Source organism: Diceros bicornis, chromosome X (genome assembly GCF_020826845.1).
Source record: "Diceros bicornis minor isolate mBicDic1 chromosome X, mDicBic1.mat.cur, whole genome shotgun sequence".
Lineage (NCBI taxonomy): Eukaryota > Metazoa > Chordata > Mammalia > Perissodactyla > Rhinocerotidae > Diceros > Diceros bicornis.
In genome coordinates, this window is record NC_080781.1 from 64,430,111 (window position 1) to 64,452,865 (window position 22,755).

The window sequence follows — 22,755 nt, forward strand, 5'->3', positions numbered from 1 at the left end:
CCTCGGTTTCCCTCGGTAGTTTCCGGCAATGATCGAGAGTTTCTAACGTGCCCCCTTGTTGTCTCTCGGCTGCCGTCCTCGCCACCGCCGCCCCCCTTTTTGACTCCCTCTCCCCCTCCCCTTCCCCCCTCCGCCGGGCCCGGCTGGCGCCTCTGGCGCTAAGGGCTGGGCAAGATGGCGGCCTTCGGGATCTTGAGCTACGAACACCGGCCCCTGAAGCGGCCGCGGCTGGGGCCTCCCGATGTGTACCCTCAAGATCCCAAACAGAAGGAGGTGCGTTCAGAAATCGGGCCTCTTGAGGGGCCATGGGCAAGCGATCAGCCTAGGAGGAAGCATTGACGGTTTGGGGAAGGGGGGGCGGGGCGGTTTGGTGGGAGCGAAAGTCCCGAAAGGGGGAAGAGTAAAGTGGGCTGGTGTTAGGAGAGTAGGACCTGGCGAGGGGGTCCCGGGCGTGAATAGGGAGTGCTGAAGGGTCCACGCTGGAGGCGCCACCCTCTAACACAACACCTCAGAAAGTTGGCTGAGGCAGCTTGGTGAGCTTCGGCTGCTTGCAGGGAAGAGTAATGTTGAGTGAGCTCTGGGTGATTGGGAATCTTAGTGACTGGGGGGTGAGGGTGGTGTCCGAGTGAATGTAAGGGCCTAGCTTTAAATAGCAATCTGTTCTACTCAGAATCCTCCTCCTACCTTTTTTTTTCTCCTTGTTCCCTTCTCTTCTCCTGCCCTCCTCTGCCACCACCACCACCACCTCTGAGAAAAAAAAAGCTGAAATGTCGTTTTCCTGCCTCAGGATGAACTGACAGCCTTGAATGTAAAACAAGGTTTCAATAATCAGCCTGCTGTCTCTGGGGATGAACATGGCAGTGCCAAGAACGTCAACTTCAATCCTGCCAAGGTGAGACCAACCCTGCCAGGCTGAAGGAAAAGGCTGAAAGAATCTGAGAAGGAGCAAAGGCCTGGGTTGGGAAGACTTAAAGGGATGACCTAAATGGCTGAGTTTTCCTTCATAACCTAATGCTACCAGATTGGCATTTGCCCATCAAAGGCACGACCACCTGTCTGCCCCTTCTTCCCACCCTGAGGTGTAGTTTTCTTCCCTCAGATCAGTTCCAACTTCAGCAGCATTATTGCGGAGAAGTTACGTTGTAACACTCTCCCTGACACTGGTCGCAGGAAGCCCCAAGTGAACCAGAAGGACAACTTCTGGCTGGTGACTGCTCGATCCCAGAGTGCCATTAACACCTGGTTCACTGACCTGGCTGGCACCAAGCCACTCACACAACTAGCCAAAAAGGTGAGGTACTGTTTCCTGTTCTTCAGGCCAAGGAGGGGAGTGTGGGTACCAAGTACCCTCCTATTCCCAGATTAAGGTACATGGATGCCAGCTTGTGGGGGTAATAGAGGTCTCACTGTTTGTGATGTCCATGCAGGTCCCCATTTTCAGTAAGAAGGAAGAAGTATTTGGGTACTTAGCCAAATACACAGTGCCCGTGATGCGGGCTGCCTGGCTCATTAAGATGACCTGTGCCTACTATGCAGCAATCACTGAGACCAAGGTTAAGAAGAGACATGTCATTGACCCCTTCATGGGTGAGTAACTCCTAATACCAGGAGTCCCACCACTGATCGCTTCAAGGAATAATAGAGAGACCCTTGGAATTATTCTCCTTCCTCATGTATATTCCTTACTTCTGCTTGTATCTTGCATTCACTCAATTAGTAAACATTGAGTACCTTGAGTATCTACTGGGGTATACTCTAGTAGGAATGCTAAGGCATATGTATGAATCACATAATTAAGTATAGAAAGTAGTAAGCGTCAAAAGAGGTAGCAGAAGGGGCCGGCCTGGTGGCGCAAGCGGTTAAGTGCGCGCGCTCGGCTGCAGCGGCCCGGGGTTCGGCGGCGGCCCGGGGTTCGCCGGTTCGGATCCCAGGCGTGCACCGACGCACCGCTTGGCAAGCCATGCTGTGGCGGCGTCCCATATAAAGTGGAGGAAGATGGGCGCGGAGGTTAGCCCAGGGCCAGTCTTCCTCAGCAAAAAAAGAGGAGGATTGGCAGATGTTAGCACAGGGCTGATCTTCCTCACACACAAAAAAAGAAGTAGCAGAGGTTCTTTGAGACTTCAGTGGACAGAAAGATTACTTTCTTTGGGGGACACCTGGGAAGGCATTAGGAAGGTGGCATTTGACCAGAGCTTAAGAGGATGAATAGGATTTAGAAGTATGGTGGATGGGGGTGGGGGACAGAAGGTTTTCTAAGCAGAGAGATAGTATAAAATAGCCCTTTTCCCATCTTCACCCTAGAGTGGACTCAGATCATCACCAAGTACTTATGGGAGCAGCTGCAAAAGATGGCTGAATACTACCGGCCAGGGCCTGCAGGAAGTGCGGGCTGTGGTTCCACTATAGGGCCCTTGCCCCATGATGTAGAGGTGGCAATCCGGCAGTGGGACTACAACGAGAAGCTGGCCATGTTCATGTTTCAGGTAGGAAGTAGGGCACGTTGTGTGGGACATTGGATTGAGCCTGGTCTCGCACTCTGTCAGTGTAGAACAGAATTTGCCTGCTACCTTGCCCTGATTGTGGTTCTCTTCATCCTTTCGTTTACTTTGTCTGCCTCATCTCTGGTAGTCCCTGGGCTAAACTAATACTCTTCCCACCCCTGGTACCCATAGGATGGAATGTTGGACAGACATGAGTTCCTGACCTGGGTACTTGAGTGTTTTGAGAAAATCCGCCCTGGAGAGGATGAATTGCTTAAACTGTTGCTGCCCCTGCTGCTTCGAGTAAGGCCTAGGGTTTGGGGGGTCTAGGGAGGATTTGAGGAGAAATAAGACATGAGAGCAGTGTCCCTTGGAGAGAACTGGGGGTTTTGATCATCATGTCTTCACAGTACTCTGGGGAATTTGTTCAGTCCGCATACCTCTCCCGCCGCCTTGCCTACTTCTGTACCCGGAGACTGGCCCTGCAACTGGATGGCATGAGCAGTCACTCGTCTCATGTGATGTCTGCTCAGTCGACAAGCACACTGCCCACCACCCCTGCTCCTCAGCCCCCCACTAGCAGCACACCCTCTACACCCTTTAGTGACCTACTTATGTGCCCTCAGCACCGGCCCCTGGTTTTTGGCCTCAGTTGTATCCTTCAGGTAGGTACTGGGTAGGCCCAAGGAAGAATTAAGAGGCATCCCGAGAAGAGTTGGGTGCCTGTCCTGGAGAATGGTGGTGATTCTAAATTGGAAGTGGGAGTAGGCACTGAGTACTTGCTTGGAGATTGTTGCTTCTCATTCCTAGGGTGTTAGTTCCTTTTCAGTTAGTTAGTTCCCTTCCAGGGCTAAATAGTAGGCCCAAAGCCTTTGAGGAGAGTGGATGAAGGTGGAGGCTCGGAGATGGAGTGATGCCACCGCAGGGACTCAGAATAACTTTGGATTGGAAATCTAAGGATTGGGTCATATAACGGGATTCTAGAGAGATAGCCATGGTAACTGAGTTTCACTAAACTGTTCCTGTCTGGCAGACCATCCTCCTGTGTTGTCCTAGTGCCCTGGTTTGGCACTACTCGCTGACTGATAGCCGAATTAAGACTGGCTCACCACTTGACCACCTACCTATTGCCCCCTCCAACCTGCCCATGCCAGAGGGCAACAGTGCCTTCACTCAGCAGGTAAGTCTGACCAATAGCCTGGTACCCCCAGAGTGGGATGTGGGGCTAAATTACTCTTTCAGAAATAGTGACTTGGAGTCTGGTACCATTCTTTTAGATTGGGGCCTGGCCTTTTTTATGCCTTGGTGCATCCTTATAAGCCTTCCTTTTCGATGTTACAGGTCCGTGCAAAGTTGCGGGAGATTGAGCAGCAAATCAAGGAGCGAGGACAGGCAGTTGAGGTTCGCTGGTCTTTTGATAAGTGCCAGGAAGCTACTGCAGGTGGGTGCCAGAGGACAGATAGTAAGAAGGATGTTTGAGAAAAGGATGGGGATGGTAAGGACATACAGATCTGAGAGTCAGAATGCAGTGGGCCTCTAGTTAAGTCCCCTTTACCACTTTTCCTCCTTAGGCTTCACCATTGGGCGGGTGCTCCATACTTTGGAAGTGCTGGACAGCCATAGTTTTGAGCGCTCTGACTTCAGCAACTCTCTTGACTCCCTGTGTAACCGAATCTTTGGATTGGGGCCTAGCAAGGATGGGCACGAGGTAAGCAAGAAGGGGAACAGAAGGAGCAAAAAACACTGCAGGGGTAACAGCATGTATGAGGGGAAGGCACAGTGAGGCATTGAAACCAGGGGATGTCTGAAGAGACGATCTTACTGGGCCTAGGATGTTTTAAGATGGGCTCCAGTCTTTAAGAAATTGGAACTCGGTTGTTTGTCCCCAGCCCTACCTCACTCACCCCTGTCTTCCTTTGGTCTCCAGATCTCCTCAGATGATGATGCTGTGGTATCATTACTGTGTGAATGGGCTGTCAGCTGCAAGCGTTCTGGTCGGCATCGTGCTATGGTGGTAGCCAAGCTGCTGGAGAAGAGACAGGCAGAGATTGAGGCTGAGGTTAGGGGGCAGAGATAAGAGAATGCGACTGGCCAGTGGGGCAGTGGCAACTGGGGTTGGAGACAGATTGAACTGGTAGTAGGACCAAAGTGGAAGTTGTGAGAATAAAGAGGTGGTAGAGAACCTAAAGGGAAAGTTGAGAACATAAGACAAAAGTAGAAAGGAGCAGATTGACGTCAGAGTTAGAGAAGCGATCAAGGCTTAAGTTGGGAGGCGGTAAAGAAAATAGAGGTCATAGGGGGAGTGGAAGTGAAAAGCTTGGGGCGGAGGCAAAACAGGTGGTAGTTCAAGGATTACACATGAAGGAGTAAAGAACGAGGTAAAATCCAGTCCTACAGTTGGTTCTCTTATCTTGCAGCGTTGTGGAGAATCGGAAGCCGCAGATGAGAAGGGTTCCATCGCCTCTGGCTCCCTTTCTGCTCCTAGTGCTCCCATTTTCCAGGATGTTCTCCTACAGTTTCTGGATACACAGGCTCCCATGCTGAGTATGGACCCCTGCCACCCTATGGTTACCTCTGCCTGGACTCAGTTACCCATTACTGTCATCAGAAAGCATAATTAAGGGCCTTCTGGTATATATTTCTGTCTTGGGTCCTATGCAGAATGACTTTTGGACTTAATTCTAGTCTTTGATCATCTTACAGTCTAACAGAGTAGTGAAATAAAAAGAAGAATACAAACAAGAACATACGATTGAAGCATTTTCACATATAAATAGCAGCAAAGATGCCATATTCCTTTATGAGATGGTGTATGGGGCAGGAGGTGGGGTAACCAACCACGCTTTGTCCCTCAACAGTTTTGGGGTGTTTTTTTCTTTTCTTTTTTTTTTGGTCGTTCTATTCTTGCCTACCTCAGGTGCCCTAGGAGCACCATGCCTTAGGTGTGTCCCCCTCTCTCTTTCTGCCCGTCTCTTTTGTGCTCTCCTAACTCATCTTTTCTCATTCCCTCCCTCCAGCGGACCCCCGAAGTGAGAGTGAGCGGGTGGAGTTCTTTAACTTGGTACTGCTGTTCTGTGAACTGATTCGACATGATGTTTTCTCCCACAACATGTATACTTGCACCCTCATCTCCCGAGGGGACCTTGCCTTTGGAGCCCCTGGCCCCCGGCCTCCCTCTCCCTTTGATGACCCTGCCGATGACCCAGAACGCAAGGAGGCTGAGGGCAGCAGCAGTAGCAAGCTGGAGGTGAGTGGGCTTTTCCTCACCCTGGATAGTTTCTTCTGACGTTCCCATCTTCCTGGCTCCTAGAGTCCTCTGAGAATACTTCACCTGATAATGAGGGTAATATTTGCTTAATACTTCACAGGTTATAAAGTGCTCCCATATCAGTTTTTTTCATTTGATCCTCACAACAGCCCTGTGAGGTACTCTTATCCCCACTTTAAAGCTGAAGAAAACTGAGGCCAATGGAGGTTAAGTGACCGGTCAAGGCTTGAATCCAGATCCGGTGCTTTTCCCAATGTGATCTCCTCTCCAGTTCCCCTGTCAATCAACTGTTCTAGATGGTGGGGAGCAGCTCCTTGGGGCTAAAGCAGCTTTGCTTATGTTCTGTGCCCTCAGGATCCAGGGCTCTCAGAGTCTATGGACATCGACCCTAGTTCCAGTGTACTGTTTGAGGACATGGAGAAGCCTGATTTTTCAGTAAGTTAGGTTCTGGTATGGAAGAATCCAGCTCCTGTTATGCTTCTTTTGGGGATTTCTTTATGCCTCCTCATCCCCTTTTCTTCCTTTAAATGTTCTGCTCTTTCGCCTTTCTCTTAGTTGTTCTCTCCTACTATGGTCTGTGAGGGGAAGGGCAGTCCATCTCCTGAGAAACCAGATGTTGAGAAGGAGGTGAAGCCCCCACCCAAGGAGAAGATAGAAGGGACCCTTGGGGTTCTTTATGACCAGCCGCGGCATGTGCAGTATGCCACACACTTTCCCATCCCCCAGGTACTGTTCCCCAGCACCTTGCAACCATCTGTTTTGAGCCCAGGTTTCTGTCCAAGGACCATGCCGAGGGGTTGGAGCTGTTCTTGAGGGTGTGGTATGCTGGGAAGGAGCTTTAGCCCTGGGATGCTGAGGGGCATGGAGCATGCTTTTAAGAGGAGGGAAGGAGATCGGTGCTGGAGTCTGATGGTGCTGCTGGGATGCAGGAGGAGTCATGCAGCCATGAGTGCAACCAGCGGTTGGTCGTACTGTTTGGGGTGGGAAAGCAGCGAGATGATGCCCGACATGCCATCAAGAAAATTACCAAGGATATCCTGAAGGTTCTGAACCGCAAGGGGACTGCAGAAACTGGTGGGTTTGAGGCTCCTTAAACAGATCTCCCCCAAAGAGTGCCCTAGTCAGTCTTCCCTTCCCCAGCATAGGGAACTCCCAGTCATGTCCCAATGTCCTGTCTCTTGGAGTCTCCTGAGAGCTCTAGTCCTTTTGAAACTTCCCCCCTCATTCCCCCCTTCTGCAGACCAGCTTGCTCCTATTGTGCCTCTGAATCCTGGAGACCTGACATTCTTAGGTATCTCACAGTAAGCCCCATACTGCCCGCCCTCCCTCTCCCTTCCCTCCCTCAACCTAGCACCTCCCTGTACATATTCCTATAAGGTCCACATAGTCTGTGGTCCTCAAAACCTTTGCTTCACTCTTCCCCCAACCCTTCCTTGACCCTCCCTTCCCTTCTGCCTTCCTCCTTCCTACCCTCTCTCCCTCTTTCCCTCCCCCCTTCCCTCTCTCCCTCCCATAGCCTTCTCTCCATACCCACTCCTCCCCACCCCCAGTCAACTAGTTATCTTCCTTGTCCTGACTGGTCCCTTTCAACTGTCCCCTCAGGTGGGGAGGATGGGCAGAAGCGGCGGCGCAACCGGCCTGAAGCCTTCCCCACTGCTGAAGATATCTTTGCTAAGTTCCAGCACCTTTCACATTATGACCAACACCAGGTCACTGCTCAGGTGTGGGCCTAAGTCCAGCCCCCTTCCCACATGCTGGCCTCCTGTCCTGTTTTGCTTTCCTCCTTATCTTTTTTCCCCCCAGGCAGGCTAAGCCTCCCAGTCTCATCCGCTTCCACCATCATCCTTTCCTGCTTCCCTGGTTCTTCCCACCTCTCTGCACTCCTGTCTCACTCCCACTGCACTTATCAGGTCTCCCGGAATGTTCTGGAGCAGATCACGAGCTTTGCCCTTGGCATGTCGTACCACTTGCCCCTGGTGCAGCATGTGCAGTTCATCTTCGACCTCATGGAATATTCACTCAGCATCAGTGGCCTCATCGACTTTGCCATTCAGGTGGGGAAGTTGGGGAGATAAGGGTGGAGGAAGGAGTTTGTGCTCTATAGGGTCATAAGGACAGGAGTAGAAGCTCAAGCTAGTGTCCCAGGCTATTTGGAGGGGCACAAAGACTAGCACCGGGGGAGTGGAACATGAGCTAAGACGGCAGGAATAGAGACTCAAGTGCTCCCTGGGGAGGCCCAAGAGAAGGATTAGAGTATTGGGCACAGAGTGTCCTCCCCGGGTGGAGTTCATAGGATTATATCTTGGAGACTGGTTAGATAGCTGATGTGGCTTGTGTTGTTAATAGAATAGAGGACAGTAGCATACGGCAACAGGGCCCTTCTATACTGAGGCGACTCCAGCAGAAGGGGCTTAGACTTGGCTTTGCTAGTTTCCTCACAGGAAGGGGGATTATGTATAACATGTCTCTTCTCATTTCTCACCCGCCACTCTCTCTGCTAGCTACTGAACGAACTGAGTGTAGTTGAGGCTGAGTTGCTTCTCAAATCCTCGGATCTGGTGGGCAGCTACACTACCAGCCTGTGCCTGTGCATCGTGGCCGTCCTGCGGCACTATCATGCCTGCCTCATCCTCAACCAGGACCAGATGGCACAGGTCTTTGAGGGGTAAGCAGGGCTGCAAGATAACCACAAGGAGCAGGGCTCTGGAGAACGATGCGGCCTGCGGTGAACACGTGAAGCTCTCACTGGGAAAGTGCATTCCATTCAGGTGGGGAGGGGAGAGTACGGCCCAGAGACTTGAATCCGTGTCTGGGCCCTTTGTGCCCCAGCCCCTGCTCACCATTTGCTGACCCTCCTGACCTTGCTGCCTCGTGACAGGCTGTGTGGCGTAGTGAAGCATGGGATGAACCGGTCAGATGGCTCCTCTGCAGAACGCTGTATCCTTGCTTATCTCTATGACCTGTACACCTCCTGTAGCCATTTAAAGAGCAAATTTGGGGAGCTCTTCAGGTAAGAGAAGTGAGAGGTAAGGGGTAGAGAGTGGGACCTAGTCCCACCTCCTTCCCATTACCGCCCGACTCAGGAGCAGAGCACAGCCCAGGACCCTGCTGTCTCTGCAGGGTCATTTGGGGACTACGTCCTCCATGTGTTCTTGGTTCCTGAGAATGGGCCTTCTTCCTCGTCAGCCTTTCCTTCAGCGCATCTCTGTGGGGTCCGCACTTCCTCCCTGCCTCCAGAGGGCCCTGCGCCTTATTCTCACTGGGTTCCTTTCCTGCCCAGTCTGCTTTGTCCCATCTCCCTTTTTCTGGTCCCAAGGTCCCTGGTCCCTCGTTTTTTTCTTTTCTCCCCTTTCCTGACCATCCCTCTACCTCACCAGACCTTCTTCAACACTACTGTCTTCCTTCCCCCACCCCTGCAGCGACTTCTGCTCCAAGGTGAAGAACACCATCTACTGCAATGTGGAGCCATCAGAATCCAATATGCGCTGGGCACCTGAGTTCATGATTGACACTCTGGAGAACCCTGCAGCTCACACCTTCACCTACACGGGGCTAGGCAAGAGTCTTAGTGAGAACCCCGCTAACCGCTACAGCTTTGTCTGCAATGCCCTTATGCACGTCTGTGTGGGGCACCATGATCCCGATAGGTATGGGGCGTACTGAGTGAGGACTGGGCACCACGCTCCTGCCTAACATTGGGAGGGATGAGATGCCCGGGAGGTACCGCGACCTTGGTTATTGCCGGGTGGAGATGAAAAGTTAATGAGTCTGAGGTTTTGTGGAACAAGGTTTTTCCTGAGGGCATTTGTACTTTTCCCCAGGGTGAATGACATCGCAATCCTGTGTGCAGAGCTGACTGGCTATTGCAAGTCACTGAGTGCGGAATGGCTTGGAGTCCTTAAGGCCTTGTGCTGCTCCTCTAATAATGGCACTTGTGGTTTCAACGACCTCCTCTGCAATGTAGATGTGAGACTTGGGTTGGGGTCCCACTGGGACAGGAGGCAGTTACCAGGGCAGGGGTCTAGTCCCAGTACTCAAGGTAATAGAGAGACAGAGTTTTGGGAAGTGGAGGCATACCGCTTTGAGTAGGTGCCGTCTCTCCCCACAGAGTTGTGACGTCTGTCTGCTTTTTCCTCCAGGTCAGTGACCTGTCTTTTCATGATTCCCTGGCTACTTTTGTTGCCATCCTCATCGCTCGGCAGTGTTTGCTCCTAGAGGATCTGATTCGCTGTGCTGCCATCCCTTCACTCCTTAATGCTGGTGAACTACCAATCCGTAACCCCTAGAATTTCTGGACCCCAAGTTTCAATATACACATGATGGCTGTACTCCCATTGTTCAGTGTGGGATGCCTGGCCTCACCAGAGGCCAGTCCTGTGGTATGCCTCAGGCTGGGAGGGGCCTCTTTCTCATCCTGCATTTGTAGCTTGATCTTTCTGGTGTTTGACCCCTCTGAGGTACTCCCTTTATGTTGCAAAACAGTTCCCTGCTCCACCTCTCCTCCAGCATTATCTTGTTTTTTCTCCTTTCACCTGACCTGTCTCCCCTTTTAGCCACCCACCACCCACAAACCCACACACAGTCCACCTTCATCCTTTCTGATCTGCTTTGTCTTCCTTCTTTTAGCTTGCAGTGAGCAGGACTCTGAGCCCGGGGCCCGACTTACCTGCCGCATCCTCCTCCACCTTTTCAAGACACCTCAACTCAATCCTTGCCAGTCGGATGGAAGTAAGTGACTCTGATCTGAGCCAGCCGGCAGTAGAACGTGTGGCTACCCCACCCCCACCGTTTCTACTTTTGCTTCCCCTGACTTCGGCTCCCTCCCCAGACAAGCCTACTGTAGGAATCCGCTCCTCCTGTGACCGCCACCTGCTGGCTGCCTCCCAGAACCGCATCGTGGATGGAGCTGTGTTTGCTGTTCTCAAGGCTGTGTTTGTACTTGGTATGGGGTAGGAAGGGAGTGGTGCCAGAAGTGTGTATAGGGTGGAGTGCCAGCTAAACTACAAAGGACAGTCTTTCTCTCTCCTGAAGGTGGTCTCTCTGAACTTTGGGGAGGAGAGGAGGAGGGAAGTATATTTCTGTCCCATAGGGCTGGATTTGGGGAGTTGCTGCGTCTGTGGGTCCGGGCTGGGTCTCTACACAGTGTTCGGATCTCACTCTGCCCTCCCTATCTCCCACCCGTGAACCACAGGGGATGCGGAACTGAAAGGTTCAGGCTTCACTGTGACAGGAGGAACAGAAGAACTTCCAGAGGAGGAGGGAGGAGGTGGCAGTGGCGGTCGGAGGCAGGGTGGCCGCAACATCTCTGTGGAGACAGCCAGTCTGGATGTCTATGCCAAGTACGTGCTGCGCAGCATCTGCCAACAGGTCAGTCTCACCTTCCCCCTACACCTCCTAAATGCCTCTATATAATATAGTCCTGTTTCCAGCGATGATCACGCCACCTCCCTACTATACATTGTGTCCCTCACCAACTCCCAGCCCACTCCCCTTATTCCTAACCCCCTCAGTGGTTGCCCCAGTCCCCTGATTATCAGCTTCCTCAGGAATGGGTAGGAGAGCGTTGCCTTAAATCGCTGTGTGAGGACAGCAATGACCTACAGGACCCAGTGTTGAGTAGCGCCCAGGCCCAGCGCCTCATGCAGCTCATCTGCTACCCACATCGACTACTGGACAATGAGGATGGGGAAAACCCCCAGCGGCAACGCATTAAGCGTATTCTCCAGGTAGGCCAAGGTGATGAGGGTCTTGGAGGAAGCAATGGGGCCCAAGCCTGGGGTGAAACAATAGGAACCTTGAGAGAAAAAGAGAGGGAGAGTTAAGCAGGAAGACGAACAAGGATGTGGGCGAAAGGTAGTGAGAGAAACAGCTCCAGCATGGGTTTAGAAGTCAAGCCCACATGGTTTAGGCTGTAAAGTAAACTGGTGGGTGAGGGCACAGCTCTCCAGAGTAGGACTGTCCTTTGTCAGTGAGAGGCATAGTCTCTGGGAGGCCTAGTTTTTGGCCTTGTATCTTTGGCATTTTGGTCATGGCTCAGTAATGGACGGTCATACTACTGAACAGCTGCTACTCATTGAGTGTCTGCTTCATGCCAGGTACTGGTACTGTGCTCAGCACTCTGTGTATATTTTCTCATTTAATCTTTACAACCCTGTGAAGGAGGTATGAGTATCTCTGTTTGACCAGTGAGGAAACTGAGGCTTGACGAGGTTAAGTAACTTGCCCAAAGTCACACAACTAGTAAGTTTGGAGTCGGTATGTGAACCCAGGTATCCTGTGCCCTTTTAGCTTCGCCACGCTGCTGCATCAGACATTCAGGTGACTGGAGAGTGGAAAAATAAAGCCACTGAGGAAAAGCTAATGGAATGAGGTCTCTTCAGCCCAGAGTTGATAATGCCAAAGAGAGATTAGCTAACAGTAGCCTTCGGGTCTGTAAAGGACTCTGAGCAGCTGGTTTAAAATGGGAGAAGCAGGCTTTAACTTTAACATCAAGGATTTAGGTTAAGCGTTAAGCAGAACTTCCTGATGCTAAGGAATGTGAGGCTCTGGAACAGGAAACTGGGGAAAGATGTGAAATCTTTCCTGAACTGCTTTTAAAATAGGATAGATTTTTCAGCCATTTTGGATTATTTAGGTGTAGTTTTTCCTAAAGTTGGGGACATAGAGAGGTCCCTCTTAGATCTCCAGGCATGTGTGAGTCAAGGTTGCGAGATATCAGGAACTGGCCTCGGGGTGATGAGTGGCTGGGGATGACACAAAGATGACCAGCTTGGGGGTGGGGTCTCTGTCACAGAACTTGGACCAGTGGACCATGCGCCAGTCTTCCTTGGAGCTGCAGCTCATGATCAAGCAGACCCCTAGCAATGTGAGTGGTGCCCGGGCTCTCTCTTTCCTGTGCTCACTTCCAGCTCCGTGTGTCAGGGAGGTGGGCTACCATAGAAGAACCAAGGTCCTACTCTTGGGTTCTTGAGCTAAGAGAGATAAGAGAGGATAGGAAGATGGCAAACATGTGGAGCTGATGATAAGGGAAATGGGTTGAGAGTGTTGGTGCTTTGAGCTACGGGGAAGGTGGTTGTTGTTGGTGGTGGTGGTGGTGGAGGCTGTTTCTGTGGCCACAACTGTAAGGAGGTATGTAAAGGAGAAGACAGTGGGGAATTGGAGAAATATGGAGGTGCTGGAGGGCACGACTCCCAGCAGAGTTGTGTCCCTACCCTCCCGTCAACCTCCACAGATGCCTTCCACCACCCTCATCTCCCATCCCTCCTACCATCTGTTTTCCTTCGCTCCCAGCTACCTGTTTAGCACCCCTGTGCCTTTCGTCCTCCCCAGGAGATGAACTCCCTCTTAGAGAACATTGCCAAGGCCACAATCGAAGTGTTCCAACAGTCAGCGGAGACAGGGTCATCTTCTGGAAACACTGCAAGCAACATGCCCAGCAGCAGCAAGACCAAGCCTGTGCTCAGGTTGGGTAGAAACGTGTTAGGACCCACCCCCTTATGAGTTTGTGTCCTGGTAGTGTAAATGATTTCAGCCGCATGAAGATGCCAGGCATGTCCATCAGGAAAGGAGAAGACTTGATGCCAACCTTTGCCTGGCTCCTCTGTGACGCTGTGTACTCCGTCTGTCCTCTAGCTCTCTAGAACGCTCTGGTGTATGGCTGGTGGCCCCCCTCATTGCTAAACTGCCCACCTCAGTCCAGGGGCATGTGTTAAAGGCTGCAGGGGAGGAATTGGAGAAGGGCCAGCATCTGGGTTCCTCTTCCCGCAAAGAACGTGATCGACAAAAGCAGAAGAGGTAAAGCGGCTTTGGGGGACCCAAGATTGAGGGGTAGAAAGGAGAGGAGGCAGGCCCAGGGAAGAAGAAAGAATGGGGTGTGGGGGGAGATAAAAATCATAGAAAAGTGGAAAATGAGAGGGTAAGTGTGGGTGTGGTTGAACAAGTGGCTAGATCTTAAGAGAGTAGAGTCAGGGGCGTGGAGGAATCGGATTGGAAGTTGCCTGATATCCAACCCACGGTCCTGTTCTTTTTATTTTCTTTTCCTCCCTTCTCTAGTATGTCCCTGTTGAGCCAGCAGCCCTTCTTATCCCTGGTGCTGACGTGTCTGAAAGGGCAGGATGAGCAGCGTGAAGGACTCCTTACCTCCCTCTACAGCCAAGTGCACCAGGTACAGGTCTCTGGGCCATGGAGCCAGGCAGGAGGGCAGAGAAGGATGCACCTAAGAGGCTACTGTGTACTCAGAACCGTCAGTACTTTCTGTGAATACTTTGGGTCCTTTGGGATGGAAACAAGAAGATCCCTGAGCTGTCTGTTATACTTGTCTCTATCTATCTTAGATTGTGAATAATTGGCGAGATGACCAGTACTTAGATGATTGCAAACCAAAGCAGCTAATGCATGAGGCACTCAAACTGCGGCTCAACCTGGTGAGAGGGGGAGCTGGAGAGAAGAAGGAAGTGGGTGGGGCTAGAACTGCAGAGCAAAGAAGCCCCAGCTGGGGGAGGGCAGGGTTGAAGATGGAGGGCCTAGGTTCTTCTGGGTCTTCGAGTAATAACCCAGCTCTCCTAAAGGATGCAGGACCTAAAAGTGGTTAAGGGGACTGGATCCTTGCAGGCACCCTGCCTCAGTATCCTAGATTCTGGCTGGGCCCTAGAAGCCCTAGAAACCCATTGTGGAATGTTGAATGGAATCTTGGACATCCGTTAGTCCAACTCCTATCATTTTATAAGTAAGGAAACTGAGGCCCAGAGATGTCAAGAATTAAGTCGTTGGCCTGAGATCTTGTAGCAAATCATAGGTACAACTGGAATATGACCTCAGGTGTTCCTAAGTTGCACCAAACTCAGGTTCGCATCTAAGCTTTCCCAAAATGCCAAACTTGGCCCCTGAGCCATCTGACTGACTTGTTGTGGCCCTGGCAGGTGGGGGGCATGTTTGACACAGTGCAGCGCAGCACCCAGCAGACCACAGAGTGGGCTGTGCTCCTCTTGGAGATCATCATCAGCGGCACTGTCGACATGCAGTCCAACAAGTAAAGCATCCCCGCCCCCTCCCTTCAGTTTTGTACCCAAGGGGATCCCCCTTCTCCCACACCAGGTGCACGACCCGCTGTGATTGGTGTGGCTGACACTGCGGACTCCGAGGTCCTGGGTTCCCCACATGGTTTTGGTGCCCTCGGGATAATGTCTTAAGTGCCGTTCCCTGCTTGTGTCCCACCTTGAGGCCTTTGTCTGTCTTAACTTCTTTCTTCTCCGATTTTCTCCCTGGCTTCCTGTCACAGTGAGCTCTTCACCACTGTATTGGACATGCTGAGTGTGCTCATCAATGGGACCCTGGCTGCGGACATGTCCAGCATCTCTCAAGGCAGCATGGAGGAAAACAAACGTGCCTACATGAACCTGGTGAAGAAGCTGCGGGTGAGCGGAGGAGGCAAGGATGAGGCTTGGGGAACTGGGACATAGCTCCCTCTCCCTCAACGTTGCATTTACTGTCCTGCCTCAGGGACTTCGTTCTGGCCAGAGCCCCCTACCCTTCCCCTTTATGTCCATTTTTTCTTTGTTCGTACAGCGAGGATTCACTGAGTGTCTTCATGCCAGGGTCTGTGCTGTCCCCTGAGACTTCCCATCCCTCTTTTTCTGTGTCCTTGAACTCTTGTCCCATCTTCCTGTGCCTGCAGAAAGAGTTGGGGGAACGTCAGTCAGACAGTCTGGAAAAAGTTCGCCAGCTGCTGCCACTGCCCAAGCAGACCCGCGATGTCATCACATGTGAGCCACAGGGCTCCCTTATTGACACCAAGGGCAACAAGATTGCCGGCTTCGATTCCATCTTCAAGAAAGAGGCATGTTCCATTGTCTTCTGGTCCCTGTCCTATCCCCTGCCCCCATCTTTTTCCCCTTTGGGCCAGAGCTTCCCTGCATTAACCTTGTAGCTACAGCAGGCTCTTGGGGCCCTGCCGTGAGAGCCACCTCATGTGAGCTAATCACGTAACTTTCCTTACGTGTCTTCTTCCCATCTTGGGAGTCTCACACTGTTTCCTTGGTCTCTCCCTTCACCCCTACCCACCTCTCACCACCTACCCACCTTTTAACATACCACCCGTTTCTCAGCACCCCACCCTCCTCTATCCTCTGCCCCACCTGCCTCTTGTCCTACTCCACCCCTCCTGTGCCCCACCCTTCTGTCTGGCTGACAGCCCATATCTCTTTTATCCCTGCATTTCTCTCCCCCTACCCACCCATCTCCACACAATTTTCTCTTTCCCCTCTCTCGGTCAGTTGCAGTATTTGTTGAGTAACCATAATCATTGTGTGTAGTCGAGAGGGAGAGGAAAAAGAGGATGCAGAGTTTGAAATCCAAAGTCCAACCCATTCACATATACATTCTCTTCACTGCTTTTCCGGCCATCTGTCTCTGTCTTTCCTTCTGAGTGTCCCTGTCTCGCTTGCTGCCTGACTCTCTCACTTTGCCTTTCTCTGTCTCTCTCCACTTTGTCTCTCTCTCTCTGCCTGTCTCTTTCTTCCTGTTTTTCTCTCTCTCTCCGTCCCTCTCTCTGCCTGTCTTTAGTCTCTTACTGCCTTTTCTCTCTCTCTCCCCCTCCCTGTTTCTGTCTCTGTCTTCTTCTGAATGTCAGTGTCTGTCTCTGAATCTTCTCCCCCTGCCCATCGCCCTCTCCCCTCTTAACTCTCTCTCCTCCGTGTGAATGTGTGGCTGTTTGTGTGTCCGTGTCCATCTGTCTTCCTCTCACTATCTCCCCTGAGTCTACCCATGGCTTTTTTCCTTTATTGCCAACAGATATTTTCCCCTCTCCTACAAGTCCCCAAAGTCTGTCTTCTGTTTTCCAAGTCTCAACAGCTCACTGTTTCTCATTTTCTGGAGCAGGGTCTACAGGTTTCCACCAAACAAAAGATCTCTCCCTGGGACCTCTTTGAGGGCCTGAAACCATCAGCACCACTCTCTTGGGGCTGGTTTGGAACCGTCCGGGTTGACCGGCGGGTGGCCCGAGGCGAGGAGCAGCAGCGGTTGCTGCTCTACCACACACACCTCCGGCCCCGGCCCCGCGCCTATTACCTGGAGCCACTGCCACTGCCACCAGAGGATGAGGAGCCCCCTGCTCCCACCCTGCTAGAGCCTGAGAAAAAGGCTCCAGAGCCACCCAAAGCTGACAAGCCTGGGGCTGCTCCACCTAGTACTGAGGAACGCAAGAAGAAGTCCACGAAGGGCAAGAAACGCAGCCAGCCCGCCGCCAAGACAGAGGTTGGTGCTGCCCCCGTTATGCTTCTTCCACAGCTTCTCTCTGTCCGTGATTCTGTCCAGTTTCTGGTTTGTGGGAGGGGTGGAGGTATGTGGGGAAGGAGCGCTGTTAGAATTACAAAAATTATGGGGCTGGCCCAGTGGCGTAGTGGTTAGGTTCACACGCTCCTCCTTGGCAGCCCGGGGTTTGCGGGTTCAGATTCTGGGCTTAGACCTACACACCACTCATCAAGCCATGCTGTGGTGGCATCCCACATACGAAATAGAGGAAGATGGGCGCAGATGTTAGCTCAGGGCCAATCTTCCTCACCAAAAAAAAAAAAAGGGGAATTACAAAAATCAGCCACGTGGATCCAACTCCTTTTCACCCCTCCTATCCCACATCGTCCCACCCTACTCAGCTCACTCACCTCTCTCCTCTGCCGTTCTCACAGGACTATGGAATGGGCCCAGGGCGGAGTGGCCCCTATGGTGTGACAGTGCCTCCAGACCTCCTGCACCACGCTAACCCTGGTTCCATATCCCACCTTAGCTACAGGCAGGGTTCCATAGGCCTGTACACCCAGAACCAGCCACTACCTGCAGGTGAGTGCCAGCCACTAGGAATGAGGGACTTACCTGAACATTTCTCCCACCCGAGGGATGATGCCACTCCTCTGAGGAGCCATGGATGACCAGGACAGAGCAGGGGACAGAGGGATGAGAAGCCTAGAGAGGTCAGCCTGCTCCCCTTTCCAGGTGGGCCTCGTGTGGACCCATACCGTCCTGTGCGGTTACCAATGCAGAAGCTGCCGACCCGACCACCTTACCCTGGAGTGCTGCCCACAACCATGACTGGCGTCATGGGACTGGAACCCTCCTCCTACAAGACCTCTGTGTACCGACAGCAGCAGCCTGCGGTGCCCCAAGGACAGCGCCTTCGCCAACAGCTCCAGGCAAAGATAGTGAGAGGGGCAGTAGGGAGGGCTGTCAGGGAGAGGGGCTTTTGAGGGTCACAGGACTGAGAGGACTCTGGGATCTTCACAAGGACATGCAGAGTGGGAGATACAAGAAACCAGATGGTGGAAAGCATTTCCTGACTTTGAGTTTGTCTCCTTTTTCCCTTTAGCAGAGTCAGGGGATGTTGGGACAGTCATCTGTCCATCAGATGACTCCCAGCTCTTCCTACGGTTTGCAGACCTCCCAGGTAAGGGCACAAGATGGTGAGACTCAGGGAGCTTGAGGCAAGCTGCTCTGCACACTCTTGGCCCTGACTCCCTCTCTCCTCCCCTCCAGGGCTATACTCCTTATGTTTCTCATGTGGGATTGCAGCAACACACAGGCCCCGCAGGTACCATGGTGCCCCCCAGCTACTCCAGCCAGCCTTATCAGAGCACCCACCCTTCTACCAATCCTACTCTTGTAGATCCTACTCGCCACCTGCAACAGCGGCCCAGTGGCTATGTGCACCAGCAGGCCCCAACCTACGGACATGGGCTAACCGCCAGTCAAAGGTACTCAAGGAAGTGGAGAGCTTCGAAGACATACTAAGATATGAGGGAGCATGTGACTTGGGAAAACCCATGCCTGGAAGTGATGGGACTAGTCTTGGAGAGGTGAAGAACACTTATCTGACCACATAGCCTGTCACCACAAAATGCCGGAGCTGGAAGGATCCTGGCGACCAGTAATCTCACACTTACTTCCCTGACATTTCTTCAAGGCCCAGAGAGGAGAAATCATTTCTCCAACTATGATAAGGAAAAATCTGGGATTCATTGATGCACTGCATGATAGAGTCACCAAGCCGTTAGCAGAAGAGTTTCACACTGGAATAGACTAATGAACAATGCTTCCACCATGCTGCATGTTAGTCAGGCCTCAGATAAGACATTGTAATTGTGTCTTGAGGCTCTGCAGCTTAGAATTTAGAACACTGCGGGGGTGGACCAGAGGAAAAGTCCATTACTTAGAAGTATTGATTAACTGCCCACTGTGTGGCCAGTGCTATGCTAGGACCAGGTGGGGAAAGGAAAGATATTTTTAAAAAATACCAAGTCCTTCACCATGAAGAATTTTTGCTGTACTTGGGGAAGATGAGACTTCCACAGAAGAACACTTAGAGAACATTATGAGGGAAGATATCATCTGGTGTGCAGTTGTGTGCTGTGAAGTAAAAAGGGAATTCAGAAAAGTGGGGGATAATATCATTGTGGGCCTGAGTCATCAGAGAAAGTTTCATGAGGGAGGTCAGACTTGAGTTGGCCTTTGAAGGATAGCTATGATTTAGGTTTGTGGAGAGGAGGAGAGGGAAGGGCAGTCTAGATAGAGGACAAAGCATGAACAGAGACATGGGGACTGGAATGAGTTGGATGGCTGGGAGGATGGGAAGAAAAAGAGCTTGGGTAGAGTGTAAAATTCATGCCAGGGAGGTAGGGGATGGGCTAGGAGTGGGCAGGTTGATAGAGGGCCTTGAGTGCTTGGTGCAGAATTGAGACACAATCCCAGAAACGGCTCTTTTGATCAGGAAAGTGATGAGTTGGGTGTGTTGAGAGATAAACGTGGAATGTGTGGATAGGATACATAGGGAAGGTGAGAGAAGACTTGAGACAGAGGGCCCAGCCAGTAGCCTGTTGCAGTGATGTACAGATTAGGGTAAGGAAGGCATAAGGAGCAGTAGAACTCAATAGTCTTTAAGACTCTGAAATGTTATTGGAGACCACCACCAACAATAACAGAAACAACCTTGGTGAATGTTTACAGAATACCTGTCCTGTCTAAAACTGGTTTTCATTTTCATAAGAGAAAAAGAGCTAAAACAGCATTGAAAAATTCCTACACATGAAGGTTCTGAGACACTAAAATGGGGTGTTGTCTTTGCCCCTTGTTCCCCAACGTAGAAGTCTGTCAGAACCCAAGAGGGCTTTTCTGGTTAGTGACCGGAGGAATGAATGAAATGACTTGTTGACGTTTCTTTCAGGTTGGGGACCCAGGCCTTATACTTCTTCCCATCTCCCCTCCCCATGCCTTGACCTCTGGACCTCTCGTCTTTGTAGGTTTTCACACCAGACACTGCAGCAAACACCCATGATAGGTACCATGACTCCGCTGGGCGCCCAAGGCGTCCAGGCCGGTGTCCGATCAGCTTCCATCCTGCCTGAGCAGCAGCAGCAGCAGCAGCAGCAACAGCAGCAGCAGCAGCAGCAGCAGCAGCAGCAGCAGCAGCAGCAGCAACAGCAGCAGCAGCAGCATCAGCAGCAGCAGTATCACATCCGGCAGCAGCAGCAGCAGCAGATCCTGCGGGTAAGGCTCTGGGATTTCCTCTGGGACCTGGGAGCCCAAGGAGGAGAGACACAAGCTCTTCCAGGTTGTTATCAAGACTGAATGAGGCCATGTACGTAAAGCGCCCGGCAGAGTGGCTGCCACATAGTGGGGGCTTAAGAAGTTAGTTCCCTCCCCTCCCCTGTTTTGTTCTGGGGGTCCTGGTGGGAGAGAGTTGGGAGTTGTCTGCTGGGTCCTCTAGATGTGTTTTCTTCCTCTGAAACTCTCTGAGGAGGGAGGGCAGTGGACCCAGAGTTCCCTCCCTGCTGCTTCTTCCCCGTCCCCATCCCTCCACCACTGAGGCTCAACTCCCTTGCTCTCCTTAGAAGTATCTCTCATGTTTTTACAGCAGCAGCAACAGCAGCAGCAGCAGCAGCAGCAGCAGCAGCAGCAGCAGCAGCAGCAGCAGCAGCAGCAGCAGCAGCAGCAGCAACAGCAGCAACAACAAGCACACCAGCAACAACAGCAGCAGGCGGCTCCTGCCCAACCCCAGCCCCAGTCCCAGCCCCAGGTAGCTGCTGGACTACAGCCCCGGGCTCAGGGACAGCTGCCCATGTTGGGCACATAGCCAGTGAACTGGGTTGGGGACATTGTGCAATGGGGTAGAGGTTGGAGGCAAGGCATAGCACTCTAGAAAGGGGTTGGGAGATGAGGATGGAGAAGGAAGTGGAAGCTTCGAGTTCAGTCTTCCACTTCGCGTTTCCACCTCAGTTCCAGCGCCAGGGGCTTCAGCAGACGCAGCAACAGCAACAGACAGCAGCTTTGGTCCGGCAACTCCAACAACAGCTCTCCAGTAAGCCTGCCTTCCTTCCCAAAGAGAACCCCATGGAATAAATTGGGGTTGGGCCAAAGTCGCTGAGGTGGTTGCTTCAGGCCCAGGTTGTGGGGGGAAGCATTGCATTCCATCCCTTCCCTTGGTCCCTGAATAGCTTTCCTCATGCATACCCACACCTCTGCTTGGTCTCCCACTCCTGATAATCTCTGGTTTTTCACAGATACCCAGCCACAGCCCAGTACCAACATATTTGGACGCTTCTGAGCCACCTGGAGGAACCACTTGTGCACTGGATGTGGCCCCCCCCTTTCCTCTTAATTCCCAATCCCCTTCCTGGGCTAGCACCAGTAGTAGTTGGGGCTCTTCCCTCAGGCTCCATTTTTAATGAGTTTTTAGTATTTTTGTTAATGTGAGGCATTGAGCTGTTGGGTTTTGTATATTATTTATATAGAGACCCCAGAGCTGTTGCACCCAATACACAGAGCTTCTTTGCAAAGGGAAGTGTGTGAGTTCTGCATGGCCGGGAAGGGCGGGCTCTCGGGAGAGTGCTGGGGGCCGGACCAACCAGTCAGAGCCTTCATTCTGTTCAGATCATCTCCCCTGTTTACTTTCCACCCCCAAAATTTCTTAATTCTAATTGGATTGCTACCCTCTCTTCACCTCTCCAACCTGACAATATATGAAGGTTTGGGCCCTTAGTCTCTTAGAAGGGCAGCTTATCGTCTCAGCTAGGTGTTGCAGCTTCTTTACTGCTTTTCTTCATGGAGGATATACCACTGGGATTGGGGAGGGGCCATTAGGCCAGAGGAAGAATTAATGGAACCTAATTTTCCTTCCACCCATCCCACATGCTGGGGTTTGAACAAGCTTTGGGGTGGAGGAGGTGACAGACTACCTACCCTTTTTTGCTATCTTGTGTGGTCCCCATCATGCACCAAGCAGTATCCTAGACAGAGAACTTCCCTGAGAGTCTCATTCCTGGGATGAAAAATTGCTCTCCATTGGCAAGTGTCACCATCGAGTAGGTGGTGAAACGATGGTGTGGTTCTAGGAGGAAGAGACCAGTGAAAGGAAGCACCCTTTTCTCTCTCTCATATGTTGCTGGAACTGCTTGTTTTCACACGACCCACCTTAGCAAGACCCAAGATGACTGTTGCTCACTCCCATTTTACAGTAGAGAAAACTCAAAACTGTTGGTTGCTCTAGTCACATTTGAAACAGTGGCAGGGCCATTCTCAGCCCCCTTGCTTTCAGGTTTGGGGCCCTAGATCCAGGAGAGCCAACTGGTTTACTACATTGGAGTCTTCTGGTGTGCCCAGCTGAGGCTGGAAGAGGACCAGCTCCAGCTTTGTGGGTGGGTGGTACAGGATGATCTGACAACTTCAGGATAACGTCCAGGCCATAGTTGCCTATATCACTGGGAAGTGTCAGATGTGCTGGTAAAACCAGGAGCACCAATCAATACCCAAGTTATAAAAAATAAAAAAGTAAAATCCCTCTTTGAAGTCCACAAAGCCCTTGCTCGTGTGGGACTCACCAAGTTGAGGAGTTGTGTGCGCAAAGAATGGAGCTCCCTGACAGGGTGAAGGCAAAGCTGACTGAAGCTTTCTTCTGACCTGTTCTATCCTGACATCCACATTCTGAGGAGCTTACAGGGGTAGAGGCTTGGCTGGGATAAGGGAGAC

The 22,755-nt window shown here is 51.9% G+C and overlaps 1 protein-coding gene across 4 annotated transcripts; it reads left to right on the forward strand.

The window, feature by feature from the left end:
• MED12 (mediator complex subunit 12) lies at positions 1–22,592 on the forward strand. 4 transcript variants are annotated; one of them, XM_058536141.1, is made up of 46 exons: positions 1–273; positions 788–892; positions 1,100–1,291; positions 1,428–1,587; positions 2,302–2,483; positions 2,673–2,783; positions 2,891–3,145; positions 3,514–3,660; positions 3,822–3,921; positions 4,052–4,188; positions 4,408–4,539; positions 4,898–5,024; positions 5,498–5,727; positions 6,103–6,183; positions 6,304–6,474; positions 6,678–6,822; positions 6,989–7,039; positions 7,351–7,469; positions 7,659–7,802; positions 8,250–8,413; positions 8,627–8,758; positions 9,168–9,395; positions 9,570–9,714; positions 9,888–10,008; positions 10,375–10,476; positions 10,577–10,690; positions 10,940–11,115; positions 11,295–11,474; positions 12,542–12,613; positions 13,078–13,211; positions 13,381–13,542; positions 13,801–13,912; positions 14,082–14,171; positions 14,667–14,776; positions 15,026–15,161; positions 15,422–15,583; positions 16,624–16,998; positions 17,430–17,580; positions 17,734–17,939; positions 18,104–18,181; positions 18,271–18,325; positions 18,401–18,488; positions 20,031–20,277; positions 20,645–20,806; positions 21,007–21,088; positions 21,291–22,592. In XM_058536141.1, the coding sequence occupies exons 1-46, from the start codon at positions 175–177 to the stop codon at positions 21,332–21,334; spliced, it is 6,516 nt and encodes a 2,171-aa protein (XP_058392124.1). In that variant the 5' UTR covers positions 1–174; the 3' UTR covers positions 21,335–22,592. The 4 variants fall into 4 exon arrangements, with proteins under 4 accessions (XP_058392124.1, XP_058392121.1, XP_058392123.1 ...); XM_058536138.1 differs by having other exon boundaries at positions 18,271–18,488; XM_058536140.1 differs by having other exon boundaries at positions 18,271–18,488; positions 20,684–20,806.
• Positions 22,593–22,755: the final 163 nt, after the last annotated feature.